The sequence below is a fragment of the Hippoglossus hippoglossus genome, chromosome 13 (assembly GCF_009819705.1).
Source record: "Hippoglossus hippoglossus isolate fHipHip1 chromosome 13, fHipHip1.pri, whole genome shotgun sequence".
In the NCBI taxonomy this organism is placed as follows: domain Eukaryota; kingdom Metazoa; phylum Chordata; class Actinopteri; order Pleuronectiformes; family Pleuronectidae; genus Hippoglossus; species Hippoglossus hippoglossus.
In genome coordinates, this window is record NC_047163.1 from 4,394,383 (window position 1) to 4,414,629 (window position 20,247).

Below are 20,247 nucleotides of genomic sequence, written 5' to 3' on the forward strand. Positions count from 1 at the left end.
AGCTGTTTATTCATATAAATTATCACGTCAAATATATGCCATGTGTAAAAAAAACAAAAAAATTAAGTGTTTTTATAACGTCACGAATGCTTCGTTCATGAGGTGGAACCTTCAGCTCTGATGCTTGTTGTGGTACTTTTTACTCACTGGTACACTGGTGTACTGGTAATGACAATGTATTTGATTGTATTGTGTTAAAGACGCCATTTGATATTTAATTTTTCTGCCACTGTCGAAACATTTCCAGGGTTAGAAAGTTCTTCATGATTTAAAAAGTGAAGAATAACTACAATAAATCATTTTTTCTTTTTTCAGTTATTACAAACTAGTACTCCAAAAATAAACTTCCCCTGGCGACCAAAAATGTATTTCTGTAGGTATTTGAGATCCCACACTTGCCAAGATCACGGTGTTCTTTTCCATTTACACCTTTAAAGAAAGCGAAGTGACCTTGAAGGGCGACGCGGGAACAACACTCCCCTACCGTCTGAATTCAGATGACGGAAATGACGTCAGTATCCTGAATATGTAATCACCTGGCATCGTTTGTTTTTATTTCTTTTATATATTGGCAAGCTTGTTTCCTTGCAATCATCCACTGTGTCTTGACGGTGCATGAACATGTCTATAAATAAATAGCGTGATTCATTACACCCGCGCTTCCATATTCATTGTCAGAGGAGAACTTGAACTTGAAATTCAACATGTGAAACATCTTAATTTTACTAGCTGTTGGAGGGTTGAATGCATTTATCTGTCTGTGCTCCTACTTTTTAAACAAAGTCGTTCTTTTCACTTTTATTAGCAGTAGACTGATGATGTAGGTTCCTCCTCTCCACAGTTAAATTTGGTTTTATTGCACATGTTTATACCTTCGTCAAGGCAGGTTTATTTATTTCACTTGAATAGAATCCGGTGTAAAGTTAAGTCCATTAGTTTTAAGGATTTCTTGATATTGTGAAAGACATTGAACATGACTGCACTCACTTGAATTAAATCCATCACGTGTCCTACTAACATCTGTGGATTTTTTTATGTGGATTTAGAAATTTAATAAAATTAGAAATCTCTTCTATTATAAAAATAACACATTCAGGGCACTGAGCAGTGTTTGGCAGAGATTTGCACCGACTCCACTAATTCACTCACACGGTTATTATGTCTTTTTTTTTTACCTCCACCACGGAGGTTGTGTTTGTTTTAGTGGTTATATATTATATATATTGTGTAATTTTCTGGAACCAAAGAAGAACCCATAACATTTTGTTCCCAGAGAATAATTTATGTATCTTAATGAAAAAAATCTGGCATATTTAGAGGACTGATATATATATATGTGTGCAATTTGGTGCAGATTGATTGAATTTAACGGGACTATTGGTTTAAACACATGTTTTAAAGAGAGTTGTCTTCCTCCCTGACGAAGATGCCTTTAACCCTGAAATAACATGATTATTTTTAAGTGGCAGGTTTCTGCATCTCCTTTATTAAGGAAACACTTTGGGTTAGAAACACGGAATATTTGTGCTCTAGTACAAAAATATCTCCAGAGGTTCTCGAAACCAGCTGTACACCGTCTGTACACAGAGGGCCGAATGGGAGAGGGCGGCTGCACCAGATTCCTACAGAGGAGATTCATGCCTCTGAATTTATAATATTCAAGATGGTTCTCAGAGGCGGTTTGGCAAATTACAGATGACTGACTACATTTGTAATCGTTGGGTTGCTGAGTAATCCAGTCGCAGGACGTGTCCACAGCGCCGTCACTTGCTGTGGAATAAGAGGGGCCTCACCATGCCGGCCAGGACCTTGGGAAGCTGGGAGGCAATGACCTCTGACATCATCTCTGGAAACTCCACTTTCATGGCGTCGGCCTGGATGAAGGTACTCAGACAGAACAGGTTGACCTTCTTCACTATCTGTCGGAGGGGAGACATGCAGACAGTTTGTCTTAGCGAGTCGGACTGAGACATGTGAATTTATGGGGTTTCTTTGTGCTCAGCTGTGCCGAGGGAGCCTACCTCGTGCATGGTGTCCATGAGTTTGGTGAGGTGGTAGAACCGCTGGGAGCTGGCCACCATGCCCTTGTCCCTCATGTGGATCGCCTTGGTCAGCTCCCGGATGTAGTTCTGTCTCATGTCTTCAAACACTGCCTGGCTTTTGAGTCCCTCGAGAGGCACTGAGGAGGAGACAGATTGAAAAAAAATGATTTCTCCAAACATGCACAGTAGAAACAAATGTAGAAAAATTAAGTTTCAGTCAACCGTTATTGTTTTTTAACATAACAAAGCAATGTGTTTTTTTCAGTCTGTTGTTAAACTCGATAGCAGCTGCTACATAAATCCTGTCAAGGTCCCGTCGCCCCATGCAACACTCAACACTCCCGTCTTTTGTGCAGCAGCTCCACAGCAGATTGTTATCGGAGCATCACGTCTCTGTTTGCAACACTTTATGCTGGATGCTTTTAATTCAAACAAAGGTCAATGTTGCAGAAAAACTAATTCGGTAGGGTCCTTTGTCTTTTACCTGTGTTGAGCAGTATTATGGCTTTCATGCAGAGAAACTCCTCGCGAGTGACTTGGAGATTTGAAAACTCCTGAGGAATGAACTGTATCGCCAGGCAGAGGTCGTAAATCGGAGTTCTCCTCATCTGCTCCCTGACGGAAAAGAAAAACAGAAATGGTTTCCAGACATCTCCGGAGCTGGTTTGTGAATATATGCGTCAATGTCACGTCTTTGACAACTTCTACTTACTGGCTGAGCACCAGGTCGGGGGCGAAGTATAAATATTCACTGGTGACATTCTGAAAGGAGCGCCACCCGAGCGAGAACACCATCAGGTTCATCCACGAGTACTGGATGAGGGTCATCTGATCGGTGATGTGAAGATTACGAAATCCTATGACAGAAAAGAAAATGTTTACTTGACATAATCTTGTTTGGTTTTAACATTTCCTCTCATATCCAATAATCATGGCTTCTCTCTCAGAGACCTTCAGCGAGGCCCCGTCAGCGGATCGCCATGGTGACAATAGTTGGCCCTGAGCTGAGCGAGCCGTTACCTGGCAAAGACTTGGACCACTTGACGATCCACAGCAGTTGTTTTTCACACAGCTGGTTGAGGCTGGTGAGCAGGAGATGGGGCACGTCGGACTGGGAGTTGTCATAGCCGGAGTACATGATGTCCGGCTCAATGTTTTCCAGGATATTGAGGATCTGCTGGCTGAGCTGCACCTCGCGGATGCCCGGTATGCAAGACATGGAGGTCAAGGGCTGACTGTCGGCGGCCATGGCCAGGTGGGACTGGAACATCAGGGACGGGGCCAGGCCCAAGGATTTCAGGGCCCCGAAGCGCTTCAGCTTCCTGCCTGTGGCACAGACACAAGACCTGGTCAGATTCTACGATGAAGAGCACAATTTGGTCCAATAACACACTACAGCTGTTATTTCTGTATTTCTGTAATTTCAGTGAGGAAGTTGCTCAAACCTGCATCTGAAAAGGAAGTTAAAAATCTTGTTATTTTTTATTTTAACTCAGCATATTGTCTTTTTTTAATCAAATGAAATCACAACTAACTGAAAAGATAGTTTGCAAAGTGTGACTCTGGTGTTGCACAACTTTATCAGTTTCATTTCTGGCATGTAGGTGCATTCGCTCTGTGCAGAAAAAGAAAAAACAATCCAATGCTACCTCCGAGCATCATCCCTGCTTGATAGCACTTTCTGAGGCGACATGCTGGGCAATTTTTCCTCCGGATTTTGTCCACAATGCAGTCGTTTCGCCCGGCGCACAGATAACTGTGATGGCCTGTTGAGTGAAAATACACACAATTTTAACACTCCTTGATTCTCAGATACGTGAGGGAGGAGACGGAGAGGCACATAATGAGGGTGGGGGTGCGGGGGGGGAGAAAGGGCTCTTGGCCATTAGCATGGCTGCTCCACTCCACTCGGAGGCAGCGTTCTGAGGAGAGATCTAAAGAAGAAAATTAGATAGAGGCGAGGCTGTGAGGACAGAGTGACACGGCCGCGGTGAGACATAGTGGCTCTTACATATCTCACAGCGCCAGATAACGAGGGAAAAACAAGTCCGAGATGGAAGAACGCAGTGAACACTGGTCAGTGTGATACTGTTGCTATAGTGACCTTTTAACAACTACCATCGAAGGTCAGTCAAATTTGATGCCGTAACTCCCTCTTTCAGTGCACCACAGCGTTCACTGGGGACATGTGAGAGCTGATATCAGAGACTATAATCCCTCCTTTGGGGTTTTGGTTTATTTGCTTGTCCCGGCGCCCACTGATCAGCTGACAGACTTCATAAATCATCGTAACTTCAATTCACAGGGACCCTAAAAATGTAACATTATAGACTAATGGAGTATAGTGATAAAGGGGGCGAGAGATTACACGTGCACCAACAGAACCAAAAACAAAAGATACACTATTCACTGTATTGGAGATAGAAGCAGAGAGATGAAAAACAAAGAGATAGGGTCGATAAAACCAAAAGAACTGGATAGAATAAAGGCATTTAAGAGTCCACTGTATCGGACGATGTCTTTATTTCCCAGTTCCAACACATTAAATATGTGTCTTGAAATGTGTACGCAAACTAAAACTGCCCGTAAAGCGTTGGATAATAACGACTCAGCATTTCCAGAAGCAGGTATTAGGTTTCCCGTCTTTCTCTTACCTTCCACGGCTCTTTTAAAAAAGACTTTACAGCTGCCACAGGTCAGAACTCCGTAGTGACAACCCGAAGCCTCGTCGCCGCAAATCACACACTGTCTCTGCGGCGGCATACTGGGGAGAAAGAAGAAGAGACAGTACATGAAGGAACGCCTCCATAAGAAGCTAAATTCAAACAAGAGATTTATTTGTGTCATAAAAAGGCAAAAACTCAATGTTGATCTAATTAAACAGTCTCTATTTTCATTGTCTAACCCTTGACTTATTTCAAAGCTTACTGAAGAGGCATCTTTACATGTTTACAGAGTAAGATGAGACTAAAAATGACCCACAAGGATCCTTTTTATATTTAAGAGTTTGTAGGTGGATTTTTAACGAGCTTCCTGCTGCTCTTAAGTGGAAGAAAATACATATATATTTTTAGAAGAACAACAGTATAGAATAAGTTAATGGAAATTGTACTTGAATGACAGAGTTTCCATGATGACGGTTGTCGGTTGAGATACCGAGAAGTCAGCGGATGTTGTTGTTACTAATTCTCAGAAACAGAAATTACTCATAAAGGTCATTGTGGTCAACACTCGCAAATAATCTTCTTAATAACTTACTGATCATGAACTCACATTGATAATTAAGTTTAATTCACATCACAAAGTTAGTTTCAGAGTTTAGTTGTGACTCAAAAAAGTTCATAGTACCTCCAGTACTTAAAAGTGAGAGTTTACAGTAAAAGTAAGAGTAACTGCTGCACCTTCGAATGTATATAGTTTGAGTTGTGTGTTGTATTTAACTATTTTTATTTTAACTATTCCACTGCTGCGTTAACTTGCATATGACAATTAAAACTTGATCTAATTACCCGGGGAACGCAGGGAAGGGTGAATGGTTCCTCTGGGTGAGGGCCTGGGTCTGGATCCCCTCATAGCCGCCGAGAGTGAAGGGGTCTTCGGTCACACCTGCGGACTGGCACCAGTACTGCGACTCAGCTGGCATCTGCCACCGGGCCACCTCGGTCTTATACATCGACTGCTGCGCTGCTGCGTGGATGTTGGCGTCAAAGTTGATGCCTGTCTTCCCGGATGACCCGCATCTGGAGTCGGCCCTCACCTGGCCCAGCGCCGGCAGCTGCTCCGGGTGGTTGAGGTCCATCAGGAAGCTTGGAGACGCGTCCAGCACCGGCCGAGGAGCCGCGGTGGCTGCCGGCCTGAACCTCGTCGCCTCCACGCCACCGAGCCCCAAGAGAGCCGGTATCTCCGGTGATGGATCGAAGTTGGGACACGGGGTCTCCATAATCCCCGAGGGCTCCTTTTCGTCCTTGATGAATTTATACGCTCCGGTTGTCAGTGCGCCTGGCAAACTGTCGGACGTGGCCACATTCGTCCTCTGAACTTTGACAAAGTCTTCCCACTGCACATTGTTACACTTCAGAAACTCACTGCCACGGTCGTAAAAGTGTTTTGAAGCATCGAGTAAGTTACAATCTTTAAAAACTGCGCCCTCGACGCTCGAGTGGAGCCCGTGGATCAGTGCGCCGCCGCCGTTGGCGAAATTACGCACGGAGGACGGCATGCAAGTGAGAGCCTGTGCCTCGCTGGATAGTTTAATATTAACGTACCCGGCTTCACTGGAGTCCCCCACTCGCGTGTCGGTTGAATCGACGATGGACACACACATGGAGCTCATCCTTCCGTGGATCTTATTCTCCATCGTGTGAACCTCGAGGCGCGCAGCAGCAGAGATGTGGAGCGCGTCCGGAGGCTGGACGCTGAGTGGTACGTTGTGGCTCAGAGAACCTTTCCTGTAATCCTCCTCCCTTTTCCAGAAAGGCTGTGACTTCGTTCTTTCTTCCACACACGCGTCTCTTTTCCTTCAAGTTTAACAGCTGATGAGAGAGAAACACAACGATACACTATTTTCTAGCCTGGTCTTGCTTCTGAGGAATCAGTCGTGCGTAATTACGAGTCCTTCCAGGAAGAAACCCTGACATATTTGGATGAATAACAAAGTGTCCTCTCCTTGTTCTTGTGTGTTGCAAGTTTCAAAGTTGAATAGATGTGAAAGAGTAACTTTCTTCAGTCTGACTAAACCCCGGAGAAGCTGGCAAGAGAATAAACGCAGGCTGGAGAAATGTATGGAGTTACACGACTTTAACTGCAGACCTGCGATAACATATCCAGCCAATGGGGAGAGTCAACAATGGATTTCCTCAATGTCAAGGGCCATTAGTCGTCCCCCCCCCCCCCCCCCCCCCCTGCTGCTCATGGATGAGCTTCAACATGGAGACACGTTTGGCTAATGTGAGAAAATATTAGGAACACCAGACATATTATAATACTTGGCTAAAGTAAGTAAATAAACACGTTAAATACGGATTCATCTTCTGCCCTGTTGAGTTTCATTAGAGATCAAAATCCAATATTATTATTGTCAGAGAGACTTAAGACAAAATCATTTATCTAATTTGTGCTTTAACCTGTATTTATAACTTTGAAACATCCAATCTATGGCAGGTCTGCAATAAAATCAAAGCAATTTACTTTGAATTTTACTTATTTTGTTTGCAAACGATTTTATTCAATAGATTTATATTTTTATAATTTTCCATCTTTGCACATTTGCATCTATTTAAAACTGCTGAAAACTGAAGTTTTACATTTAAGCATTATGTTTTTTCTGTATATTTGTCATATATGTTGGAAAGTAGCACAAGACCAGACATACAATAATACTTGGACACACTATAGAATAAACAATAATAAAACTGAGGACAAAATCATGCATCTAATTTATGCTTCAACATGTGTTTACAACTGTTAAACATCATCCAATCTTTGTACGGTCTGTAAAAATACCCAAGCAATTAAAACGTTTACTTTCTTTGCAAAAGACAGTTCTCATTCAACACTTTTTATTTTCAATTATCTTCCATTTTTGCACATTTGCATCTGTTCAAAGCTTCGTGTTTCACTGTATATTTGTCAAATGCACTCTCACAGCCTTTCTCAAAGTGAAGAACATCTTCTGTTACATTCTCTGTCATGTTGAGTCATAACTGGACGGAATCTACTGGTTTACACTGTGTTATCCTGCTCAGATAACACATCAGGTCTGACAGTTGGAGTTCATCAGTGGAGTATGGATGTGTGATGCACACGCAGGCCTTGGCCCTATCTCCTGCGTCAACACTCTGGACGGTATCACAGGGGATCCTCGTGTTGCGGCCGACATAATTCTTGGATAACAGGTTCACACTCGTATCTGAATGATGTGTTCTTCACCATGCTGTAATGGCCCAGTTCTCAGACTGTAATCTGTAAATGTGATGCTGGAGCCACATGGTGACCACCGGGCAGCTTTCAAATCATTGTGTAACCCAATCCCTCCGGCTCCCTCTTTTGAAAATCAGATGTCTGATATTGCCGACACACGGGGCTAAAGTCTGCTCGGGGACTCGGCTCGGTAGCTTTTACTCTCCGAGTCGAACGTCTTGACAGGTCAGACTGCTCTCAGACGTTTGTCCTGCTTCGCCGCGAGCGTGAGGGAGCACAACGTCTGATCTAATGATGTAAGGAAGCCATAAAGACCCTGTGTGCGCCCTGAGATGAAAGCAATCAGCATAGATTTTTAATTATAATCATTGAAGGTTAGTGATCAACGCTTCAATAAAACACAACATTAGAAAAAAAATGAGAATCACAAGAAATCTCCGAGGGGCCGCTATCACCTGCAATCATTTCCTTTGTTTTTTATCCAGACTCATACGTCTGTTTTATCTCAACTGATTTTACTATTACAACTCTCCCTCAAATCAAACTATGCAAACATGATATGTGAGCAATCAGTGGTAGATATTAGGAAAACAGAGGCTGCGCAGCAGGAAAACCAGGTTCCACCAGTGCCACCATGTTGTTTATCTGTACAGAGACGGGGAGGAAGAGAATGTGATGCTACACTAAGGGAAGGTTTCCATATTTAAACATACTGAATATCCACGTCTGAGCATAAAGGCCTTTTGACCCCTCGATTCCTCAATAATGAGACGAGTGCGGCGTGTCCAGATCTTGATATTGACATTATGTTTTAAAGAAGCCAGCTGGTGCCTCTACTCTTCTTTCTGCTGAACACGCATGACGTCTCCCAGTTGCCCGATGAGCTCGGCCAGCATCTCCGTGTCCTGGCTCTGCCTCTCCAGCAGCTCGTAGCGCAGACTGGAGATGTCTTGCTTTATGTCTTTCAGCTCACCTGTGGGTGGAGAAACAATAAAATATTTTATATTACATATATATATATATATTATAAAAAGCGGCGTATCCAGACAAACTCACCCTCTTTCACTTCGTCGTTGTCTTTATCCGTTTGTGCTTTCACGATGTATCTCTTGACGAGGCGGTTCATTATCTGCTGTGGTAACGAATAGAAGATTTGAGTTAGAGAAGAAGAAAAGCTACGTTTGATTATATAGATTATACATTGACTGACTCAATATGTTGGCACATGTTCATAAAGTATATTAACCCTTCATTTCTTTTGCAGCTTTTTTACTACATTTTCAAACTTACTTTTCCCTCTTATCAGTCTACACTCAACATGGAAGAGCAAGAAAAGAATTTCACCTCTTTTTTTGCCATTTTATCAAAAAAAAAAGAATAACAGAAAATTCAAATAATATCACATGTATTAAGACGTATAACTGTCGACATGATTACACGTTTTTTAGCCCTATTTTACACAAACAACACAAACAAAAAAAAAAAGAGTTGTGTCACTGTCCTGTTGGACTTTGAACCTTTGGCCCAGTCTGAGGTCCTGAGCTCTCTGGATAAACCTTTCATTTGGTTAATGCTTCACTGTTATGAAGCCAGGTGATGAGCAGTGTCGGGTTTTAAATCAGACATGATGCTCAGAATTGAGGCTAAATAAGGAAATCATCAGATGAGAGGATCTTGTTTCTCACAGTCTGAAAGTCCTTTAGGTCTTAGGTCATATGTTCATGTGTCTTTCACATCTGGCCACTCCGTCATGAAGTCCAGACTGTCCTTCTCGGAGTTTATCTCCACATAGGATCTGTGGAGCTCAGCCTGAGTGACCATCAGGTTCCAACCAAGGCCGCTCTCCCCCTGATTGCTCAGTCCGGCTGGGCCGTCAGCTCTTGGTAGAGTCCTGGTTGTTCCAGACTTCTTCATTTTAAGAATTATGGAGGTCACTGTGGTTCCTGGAAAAACCTTCGATGCCACAGGGTTTAATTTTGTCTGTGAGCTCTGCAGGAAGCTGCTTCCACCTCAGGGTTCGGTCTGATGTGGAGCTGTGAGACCTCATAGACAGATAAGTGCCTTTCCCAAATCATAATCTATCAATTTCATTTACTTACCGAGTGGACTCATTGAAGATGTAGAAAATCTCAATGGAAATTCAGAGAAATTCACCTCTTGTAGCTTTTCCATTTCTATCTTTTATATTATAAATGTTATTATGACTATTATATACTTATGTATTTTTCTTTATATCACAGTTACCTCAGGTACCATATTTATTATATCAGACTCAAGAAGACCATGACTAAAATTATGTATATTTTTTCTATAATGCGAAGAACAACAACTTCTTTAATTATTTCACAAGTGACATAATGTTGAATAGAGATTTATTTTAAGTTAAATTTGAAGTATCATTGCAAAAACATGTTTTTTTTATGTGATAACTCAGTTTGTCCTTTTTAATAAATTAATAAGTTCTACTTTTGTTTTCTCATCAGCTGTTGAGTTTAGATTTATGAGGAGGAAAATACATTTAAACGATTTCAGCATAAGGCTGCAACATAGCAAAGAAATTGAAGGAGTCTGAATTATTTCTAAATGCAGTTTATATACAGTAATTATCTGATTAGGTTTTTAAATGTGTCCTCTTGATATACTTTAGTTTGTAGTATTGCATTATTTCTTTTTCACATATGTGTTATGAGATGAATCAGCGTCAGGAAACAGAAACGTCTTTACCTGGTGGTGAGTCGGACCAATTGAAGCTTCCACGCTCAGATCCTCCTGTTGCCTCAACTGAGATCAGAAGAAAACACAGAAGAGAAGAAGCACTGTTCATATTTACTTTGAAACTTAAACTGCAGCTTGTAAATGTGACACAAGGGGGCCCTGTAGATCCTTTTTAAAGAATCTACTGTACCGGGTGAATTCATGTCTTAACCCATTACTTCACAGTCAACAATATGATTTTGGTCGTTTCCTTGCTTTGAGATTTTGCTGTCAGCAGCTGACGCCTCACCTTGTTAAGCTCCGTCTCATCGTTTGAACTCTCTTGGTTTTTGCCCTGAGGTGCAGGACAGAGAAATCCTCTGATCCCCAGCAGGAGGGAGATGACAGACTTGGGGCTGGGCACCAGGTTGAAGGGCACGGGCAGCGTGACGCCGTGCTCGAAGTACGAGAACCACAGTTTGGCTCGAGCAAACTTCCACTCGACATCAGCGTCGTCCTGCATCGACAGAGAAGAGAGAGAATAAGAGGGTTTTCTATTCTATTCTATACTATTCTATTCTATTCTATTCTATACTATTCTATTCTATTCTATTCTATTCTATTCTATTCTATTCTATTCTACTCTCTTCTGTACTTTTCTATTATTTTCTATTCTACTCTATTCTACTCTATTCTATTCTATACTATTCTACTCTATTTTACTCTATTCTATTCTATTCTTTCCTACTCTATACTATTCTATCCTATTCTATTCTATAGTCAGTTTGCCTTTCTGATGCGCAACTTGTCTACATTTCTTTTTTCGATGCTATCTCATCATATCAATTGTGATCATTTTATTTGATGGTGGTGTTGCACATTATTTACTATGTCATAGGAGACATTTACACAAAATCTGTACTTTTGCATTCATGTACATATTATGTATTTTTGTAGCCAAGTTCCCCACCTGCCATATTAAATTAATGTGACAGCTTTTACACAAATCAGCAGTAAATCATAACATCTACGAGTATTTCCAATATAAATATGTTCACACAACAAAATGGCCCCTTATTGCCCTGGATAATGGATAAGACACAAAAAAATACATTAGCATTTGTGGAAATGTGGCTGGTTAAGACTTTACCTGTATTTCCTGGAAGGAGCTGTTGAACATGGCGATGAGCATATTCAGCAGCACAATCACCATGATGATGTTGTACACCCCGAACAGAACGTAGCCGGTGTTCTCAATGAACTTGTGGTCGATATTCAGGACCACGGACTTCACTTCCGACAAACCGAAGATGGCCCAGAATAACGTTTTGAAGCTCTCCTCGAGCCTGGAGGAACGAAGACATGACAATTAAATTAAATGTCGTGCAACCAATGTGTTTCTCTCATCTCGTATTGATTCAACACAGACTGAATCCACAGGCACAATTCTCTTTCTTTCCCTTTTTCAGGTAAAAGTCACGTGTGATTGGAAAACGCCCCCCCCACTCACGTTGTGAACGCATCGTTGTGCTTGGCTCCGAGGTAGTACGAGTACAGATTGAACATTCCCACCATGAAAGCCACAAACACTGTGATGAAGACCACCATGAACTTGAAGATGTCTTTCACTGTCCGACCCAGAGAGATCTGCAGCGGCCCGAAGCTCTCGTTGGCCGGCAGGATGTAGGCGATGCGAGAGAAGCTCAGCACAACTGCGATGGCATAGAGGCCTTCGGAAATGAGCTGCGGGTCCGAGGGCATCCAGTTGATCCGGGCTGAAAACAAAACAAATGGTGTATGAGAGCAAACGGATGCAGGTGAAAACGTAACGTCTTTGGTGGGAGCTATTAGCCACTAAATCCATTAAAGTTCCTGCTGTGGGTCTCAAAATTATCAAGAAATAATATGTAATTTAATAACTGCTTATCAGATCAATAGGTTTTAAAGTCACCCTTCAGTCATGCAAACTAAAATAAGTACATAGGTCCACCAGGGACACACACTCATAGATATTAGATCCCTAAATATGCCAGATTTTTCCATTAAGATCCACGAATCAATTCTCTGGTCCCCAGACTTACCCAGCTGGAAGTATTGTATGTCAGAGGGCAGGCTCATGTTGGACAGGTCGGAGAAGTGCTCGTCAACGTAACACTGGGCAGAATACGCGTGCCAGAACGCCATTAACCTGGCGATGAAAGACGTCATGAATATGGCCAAAATGCTAAAGTCCAGAAGGTTCCAGGGTTCTGAGATGTACTCCCGGATATCCTGCGACCAAATGTCTTTACATTCCTCCCAGATCTTCCCTGAAAGGAAGAGACAAATCACAAATATGATAAATAAGGATTTAATTGATAGTCAAATCACACAAGATTTGCTGATGCTGTATACTGGCAAAGTGTGTGTGTGTGTGTGTGTGTGTGTGTGTGTGTGTGTGTGTGTGTGTGTGTGTGTGTGTGTGTGTGTGTGTGTGTGTGTGTGTGTGTGTGTGTGTGTGTGTGTGTGATGCTGCTCCAGAGTCTCTAAGTGGAGAGAGTCACCTTTGCCTTTTTCATCTTTGCAAAGTCATTGCAAGTCTGATTTATTGTGGTGCACGTGGGAAGAATACATAATTATCTACGTGGGCCATTTCATGGAAGATAGATGTTTGGGATTTATGACTCGTAATATCACTGAGCCTGCATGCAGAGCAAAGTGATGCAACTGTGTCGCAGCCGGACTTAAATCACGAGAGGTAGAGAAGAGCGAGCGTCAGAAATATGAACACATCGACATAATCTTAAAAAATATTGTAATTAACGAGGAAATGATCTGAGCTATATGAGCGGGGGTTGTATATATAAGAATGGGAGAGGGCTGGATGAGGGGGGAAGTTTTCACCTATGACCCAAGATATGATGAGAATCTCCATCCAGGTGAAGGGGGTGGTCTTCATACGGAACAGCTGCGATGGGTGGTCGTGGACGGTCATGTTGGGCAGCAGCGTCGTTCCCCCGAAGCGGTCGGCGGCGTTCAGGACCAGCAGGCAGAGAAATATCATGAAGGAAGCAGCGTGGGCCACGAACTTCAGGAAGGGCCCGCGCATGAGTTTCCCCAACTGAGAGAAGTCCGGGCACACAGAGGACAAAATGATCTTCAACTGCTCTTTTCATGGTGAGAAATGAATCAACACATGAGACCCAAACCAGTAAACTCTGGTCTGAGAGGGTTTTCTGACAACAATGCATTAATCTTCTTTGATCGTGAGAACAGAGGAAGTTTAGAAAAAGGTTTGTTGATGTTCCACAGAATTACATAAAAGCTACTGGACAGATTTCCACAAAAGGACATGGACCAAGAAAGAATCCATTAAGTTTTGGTGCAAATCTGAAAACTTCCTCCCACTGTTTCTAACATTGTGACACAGGGAGTTTTTGATGGTTGGTTTGTTTGTTTGTTTGTTTGTTTTATCATTGTCACCAATTTTCCAGGGAACAATTCATGGATCTTGATGAAAAAGATCTGACATATTCAGGGAGCTGTTCAGATCTAGCAAGTTCAAATGTGGATTCTGTCACAGAGTCTGCGTCTGGGCCCAAATTAGCAAATCCTTTCAGCTGCTGTACGATAACTGTAACTTTGTGTAGCTGAGATAATGTGGATTCAGTAGAGAATCCACTGTTTATATGTATCTTCAGTAGTTTTAGAACTACGTCCAAAATGGGCCTTGGCGGAGGAACACGCTCTGCTGAATGCCCTTCTAGTTGCCTTCTAAAGTTTTTGTGGCAAACATGTTGGCAGCATTTGTTTGTTTCAACTTTCGACAAACACGGAGCAGGATTGGAATCACATCAACTGCAAATCCAATGTTCATTTCCCTTTATTTGCTCTGATGAAGTGCAGTTTCAAACGATTTGTAAAAAAGAAAAGTCAAGACAACAAAAAAGTAGAATCTTGCAAAGTATGACGGTGCAGGAACTAACCTTACTGGAAGGTGCTATCCAGTACATGAAGGCCAGGACCGGCAGCCCGACTGCTACACCCAGGACGAGCAGGACCTTAACCGCTGTGTTCTGCTGACGGAGTCCGGAGAAGTTCTCGTACCAGATGTAGAGGAGCTGTTGCTGGCAGTTTGGATGAGCTACAAACTGAACCAGAGAAAGCTCCAGTGTGAATTCAAGAACACGTGACGTCTGAAACTAAAGCATAAAGTGCTCACCTCCCATGCTCACCTTTTTAACTTCATACTTTAGTGCGAGTTTCAACCTGATGTGGTTTTGTTTGCCGAAGGTCTCGTAGCTTTGACACGAGTCGGGGTCCCCGTTTAAGATGGCCTCCACTTCCTCGGTGCTCCGACACAAATCCAGGAGTCCGACCACGAAGTCTTTACACTGCATGGACAGTTTGTTATAATCGTTCTGCAACAGAGAAAGGCAAAATCTGTAGCATCATAGAATCTCGACATAGCCTGCAATGTGTTTAATCAATGATCGTACCTTGAACTCCTTCTCAATGTTTGCCAGGACAGCGAGCTCGTTGCTCAGCTCCAGCGCTGCCATCACAGGGTCCTCGTTAGACAGCGACAGATACGCCGGACTGGCCAGACCTTTGTATGCATTGATCCTGGACTGTGAATGGCTGAAGGCGTCGTGTCTCTGCTGCTCGCTGCAGGTTCTGCACTGACAGAAGTAGTCGTGAGGTCGCTCTATGCGGGCGCCCTTCGTCAGGAGTATGTGCACGATCTCATACTCATTGCTCTGTGAAGCCAGGATGATGGGAGTGATGTCGTGAGAGAAACGTGTGCCGTCCTCGTCATAGGCAAAGAAGTCGTCATGTGACTCAGCCTGGCCCGGGCTGTCGGTGAGTCTCTCACTGTCGGCGAAGGCCTGGTGACCCAGTATGGCCTCCACTATGCGGATGTAGCCTTTGCTGATGGCCAACAGCAAAGCATCACCCACTCTAGCGAGGTCCTTCTTCCTCAGTAGGAGCTTGGTCACCTCTAAATGCTCGTTGGCCACTGCCAGCTGCAATGCACTTTGGCCCATGTAATTCACGCAGTTGACGTTGAGGTGTGGAAGCTCCTCCAGCATCCGCCTCACTTCAGGAACGTTGCCGTATTCCGCGGCATCTAAGAAAATCTCCTCTGTCATGGAGAGGAAGGAGGAGGACTGGGTATGAAAGAGGTAACCGGCTCCTCTTACAGCGGGTCTTCGGGGTCTGGACACAGCCGGACGCAGCATCATGGCTTCCCCTTCACTGCTCCATCTGGCAACAGTATATTAGATGATATAATACCGTTGTTATATGACTGCAAGTACAAATTATGTATCTGTAAAATACTAAATTTTCACTCACAGCAGCTTCAGGATGAGTATTAATTTCTCCCTAAGCAGACACATGACTTTAATTAGTCTACTGGTTTAGATGCATGAGGATCGGCTCCATCTGCATTTCCTAAAAAAAGGCCTCGGGATCATAAAGCAGTGAGTGGACAACAATGTGCGATGGACAGCTGGTCTCAGCAGAATCATAACTCTCACAACATGTGTGACGCCTCCCACAGACTCATCATCTGCTCGCCTTCATTTCTTGGCCTGGCACCGTTCATCCACTCAGCCTCTGCCTGGTCGTCGGCCAAACGTGGAACATTACCCAACGATGCCATCCAGTGTTTAATCCTGGTAAATTTGAATTTACTGTAAAGATGATGGTAACTCACTTCATTAGATGGTGATGATGCTGCCGTGTGACTGTGACTGTTTGGATGCGAGTTTGTGTCGTTGTCCAAACAGGTAAATCCACTTCCTGTTCGGTATAATAGCATCTTGAATAATGTGGTTATCTCAGGAGCTAATTGCTTCAGCAATGACAGATGATAATGTTCCTTCATTCAATCATAATTAGCGTTAACAGGATTTTCAATAATTGACCGGTGAGCACAGTATATACACAAATACAGACATGGCATGTTTGGCATCTATATCAGCTGAGACAAGATTTTAAAAAATAATATTCATAGTGAGGAAATTCTGAGTAAAATTAAATTGCAGGATCACCAATTTAAAATACAAACATTTCTGGGGTTTTTTTGCATTTGAAATTACTAATTTAGCCGTGGATTGAATTTCTGCAAATGTTGTTTTAGTTTTTCTGATATTCTTGGGACAGACAAATTGGATGTGATGAATAAAGGTGGATTAATGACGTCACCCCTTTAAAGATGCAGTGTATGATTGATCAGATTGTTCTGCAATCAATTCCTCTTTGTGATATTAACACACATGTAAACAATATATTCCACGTCCTCAGTATGTGGAGCAGAAGACCTGAGTGTTTAAATGTTGAGAAGTGTAACTGGAGATTCAGAAACATGGGATGCTGCAGGATCAGCCTCCTCTCACAGGCTGCTGGTGCTTTTCATGGGCCTAAAACTTTCCCTTCAAAAGCCCAAAATAACTACCAACATTTCTCAACTGACCTCTGCAAGTAATTTTATCATTTTCAGTGTGTATCACCAGATATTTCACATCAATATGAGCAAATCCAAACAAGATACCATCCACTCACCTCAGAGAAAACTGCTCCACTTCATTTCATGAAGCCGTTAGAACCCAAAAACTCAAATATCCACCAGCGATCCGCTGCACCTCGTGTCCACCAGCCTCACGCCACCCTCTCTCCCACCGGCCACACTGACTCTCACCCCGAGACCTGAGCGACAGAGCCGCCTCTGCACGCCCACTGGGTGGTTTAGCAGCTTTAGAGGTGCGTTTTGTAACATGGGATATTAGCATTTGTTGGGTACATTTGGTTCTTCTTTTTAGAGATGATATATCTCAGTTTACTTGATTTTCTATAATTGTGCCCGGTGAGCCAAAAAAGGGCAAGATATTAAAACACTATGTCAAACTAATGGAGGATTTAAGCGCTGATCCAACTCACGGTGACATAAATTCAAGCAGACGGATTATTTTCTTGTGAACTACGGTGACGGTCAGTGGTGCACAGGCTTCATGCAGCGACACTAATACTCTATATGGTTGTTTAGGATTTATATGATTATTTAATGCAGTGGGCTTTTGTCCATGCTGCATAAACAATCTGGAAAAAAGCAGATTTTCCTTAATCCTCTTACCTCACTGTGCCACCAGATGTAACAGGTAATAATAACCTTTGTGTTTAGTAAGAGGCAGAACAGAGCAGGTATAAGCTCTGCAAAACTAACACATCACGAGTATTCAGTGTAAAATGGAGATATAAGATAGAAATATTCCACTTTTGGTAGTTTCATTAATATGAGCGGGACTTAAAATATATATGTATTATTATTATTATTATTATTATTATTATTATTATTATTATTATTATTATTTTAAGTCATGGGTGAAATTAGTTTGAGCTGTAATTCTTCCAAATATCTTCTAGCCTATGATTAGGGTGTTTTTATATATTAGACCACATTATATTATTCAGGCTGCAGTAGTCCTAGGTTGTAGTCTTGTATAGTATAATTGCAGCAATATTAATAATAATACTAATACTAATAAATATTAATATTATAAGTCAAATATTAATATTATAAGTCACATCACGAGCAAACTCAGAAAACATCTTGACAAACATCAATTTGACGAAACATGCGCTGCAAAAAGTCACAAAATGTGCAAATACAGACACAGTTGATTTCATTCCCTGTAATTAATTAATTGAAAATTAACGCGTTATTCCAACAGCCCTGATATAAACATGGGCGTCTTCTGGCTTGTAGCCGCGGACGTTTTAATTCAGTCGCCACTTTCCCCCGGTGCGTTACTGGCTGCGTTACCGACGAGTGTGGGACAAAGAACAATTTTTTTTTTTCATTTCGGTGCCCATGTTATCAGATGGGAGGGGACACACTGCCCCGCGCGGCTGCGTCGTCCTGGACGCGTCTACGCGGAGAATCTCCTGTTGTTTAAAACGTGGGGGGGAACCAAACTCTGCAGTGAAGTCAGGACACGATCTCCGACATGCGAGAAACACTTCTCTGCACTTTTTCACCATCTTTTTTTCTGTAACCGAGCAACCGGCTGCAGAGGACACCGTCCCGCTTCCTGTTTACACTGGTCACGTGACTTACGTTTCCAAGGGCACATTTCATCTCACGTAAGCGCAGCTGGACGTCGTGTTGCCAGGCGCCAGCAACCCGGACACAGACGAGGAGGAGGAAGAAGGAGAAGAAGAAGAAGAAGAAGCCGGAGATGAGCTTCCGTGGGACGGTCACTTCCTCCAGGTTGTTGTCCCGGACACAGACACTTTGGAAATGACCCATCTGCGGAGGGACATCCAGCTCAGACCGTGGCAGCGGCAGCTCGCGGAGGCACTTCCGGTGGCAAACAGAAACTGCCACTGCTGCCGCCCTGCCTGAGGGCAACTTCCGCTGTTTGTGATTCATTCCCTGAGATTTACACGTAGTTTATGAATGTTTATCAGCGTGTGGAGCACCAACAATAATTAATCTGTGTTCCTCCACTTGTGTTGTGAAACATGATCGTTTATATATTTGATTTCTTTGTCATATTTGTACCGATTCTGCCTAAATGCTGTTGATGCCTTTCCTGTGTTTCGTGTCATTGAACTGCAGCTTGACATCACACTGCTGCCAGGCTGCATCAGGGCACCTGCCGCGGCAGCTCCCTCCTTGGTTTTGGAGGCAGCTTGCCTTTGCTGCCACACTGTCTGAGAGTGGTGTCTGTTTGTGACTTGTTCAGGGAGATTTGGTCCAGTTTGTGAACTTTTACTTACTTGTTATTGTTTCCGGGGCCGTGGAGGGTTGAGACGCTGCGTACAGGTATCGTGTCATCATAACACCGTAAGTAAAACAATAAGTAAACACCTATAGTGTTTTATATAACAAATACGGAGTCAGTTGTACTTTCCGAATCGGTGATGTGACCAGTTCCTGATGCCAACGGGAATGGTGCGTCTTTCTGTGTAATGACCTCTATCCAGGCTTCATTTTTAGAAGTTGATAGAGAGTTAAGCTGTTGTTAAAACGATGGACAACAATCTGGTGCACACACGAATGTGGCAGGACCTGGCAGTGATGTCAATGGAACATGATGCTTAACGACTGAAACTGGAAACCTGCTTTCTTTTCAATGAGTTACATAAAAAGATTGACATTTTTCTATCACTTTACTCCTCTGTCTGAAATGATGATGGTGAGAAGCTGTTATTAATGTATCATCAGTTAATTAATGTCCGTGCCTTGTGAACTTCAACGATTTTTTTATATTAAAGTCACTTTAACCGAGTCCTTACTACGATACCTTTGCTATCAGTGACACATGTATCTGTTGTTGCAAGTCTGTCGCCCTGTTTAAGGTTCCATTATTAACATTTACCATTACTGACAGCATGTCATTACAATAGACAATGCTATAATTTAATGATTTAATTTTTATTGTGATCTACATTTGCACAAATTACTCAAATATCAAGAAATAAAAGGTGGTTATTTACACATTTTGAATATCTATCTATCAAAAGCAACATTTTTAAATTTTTCATGTTGTACTTGGTAACTTTGGTGGAGATGTACTTGAAATGACTGGTTGGCCAGGAAAGT

The 20,247-nt window shown here is 42.6% G+C and overlaps 2 protein-coding genes across 4 annotated transcripts; both read right to left on the reverse strand.

Moving 5' to 3' along the window:
• Window positions 1-1,687: 1,687 nt before the first annotated feature.
• On the reverse strand, window positions 1,688-6,873 carry pgr (progesterone receptor). Its single transcript, XM_034605207.1, has 8 exons — window positions 5,552-6,873; window positions 4,697-4,806; window positions 3,692-3,808; window positions 3,063-3,368; window positions 2,755-2,899; window positions 2,527-2,657; window positions 2,022-2,179; window positions 1,688-1,919 (listed from the first exon to the last, which is right to left on the reverse strand). The coding sequence occupies exons 1-8, from the start codon at window positions 6,397-6,399 to the stop codon at window positions 1,764-1,766; spliced, it is 1,971 nt and encodes a 656-aa protein (XP_034461098.1). The 5' UTR covers window positions 6,400-6,873; the 3' UTR covers window positions 1,688-1,763.
• Window positions 6,874-8,397: 1,524 nt separating this feature from the next.
• trpc6b (transient receptor potential cation channel, subfamily C, member 6b) lies at window positions 8,398-19,263 on the reverse strand. 3 transcript variants are annotated; one of them, XM_034605204.1, is made up of 12 exons: window positions 18,757-19,263; window positions 15,134-15,902; window positions 14,870-15,055; window positions 14,621-14,785; window positions 13,539-13,755; window positions 12,737-12,964; window positions 12,166-12,430; window positions 11,806-12,001; window positions 10,966-11,172; window positions 10,686-10,742; window positions 9,018-9,093; window positions 8,398-8,934 (listed from the first exon to the last, which is right to left on the reverse strand). In XM_034605204.1, the coding sequence occupies exons 2-12, from the start codon at window positions 15,878-15,880 to the stop codon at window positions 8,795-8,797; spliced, it is 2,484 nt and encodes an 827-aa protein (XP_034461095.1). In that variant the 5' UTR covers window positions 15,881-15,902; window positions 18,757-19,263; the 3' UTR covers window positions 8,398-8,794. The 3 variants fall into 3 exon arrangements, with proteins under 3 accessions (XP_034461095.1, XP_034461097.1, XP_034461094.1); XM_034605206.1 differs by lacking the exon at window positions 18,757-19,263 and adding an exon at window positions 17,205-17,403 and having other exon boundaries at window positions 9,018-9,090; XM_034605203.1 differs by lacking the exon at window positions 18,757-19,263 and adding an exon at window positions 17,205-17,403 and having other exon boundaries at window positions 8,795-8,934.
• Between the last annotated feature and the right edge of the window lie 984 nt (window positions 19,264-20,247).

Bases quoted from the DNA above. Each gene is read 5' to 3' on its own strand.
- trpc6b (XM_034605204.1), bottom strand. From the start codon at position 15,880: ATGATGCTGCGTCCGGCTGTGTCCAGACCCCGAAGACCCGCTGTAAGA. The intron at 14,786-14,869 runs GTGAGCATGGGA...TCTCTGGTTCAG, and splicing joins TAAAGTATGAAGTTAAAAAG to TTTGTAGCTCATCCAAACTG. The intron at 11,173-11,805 runs GTAAAGTCTTAA...CTGTCGATGCAG, and splicing joins GCTCCTTCCAGGAAATACAG to GACGACGCTGATGTCGAGTG.
- pgr (XM_034605207.1), bottom strand. From the start codon at position 6,399: ATGGAGAATAAGATCCACGGAAGGATGAGCTCCATGTGTGTGTCCATC. The intron at 4,807-5,551 runs GTAATTAGATCA...CTTTCTCCCCAG, and splicing joins CCCTTCCCTGCGTTCCCCGG to TATGCCGCCGCAGAGACAGT. The intron at 2,900-3,062 runs GTAACGGCTCGC...TTTCTGTCATAG, and splicing joins GTGGTCCAAGTCTTTGCCAG to GATTTCGTAATCTTCACATC.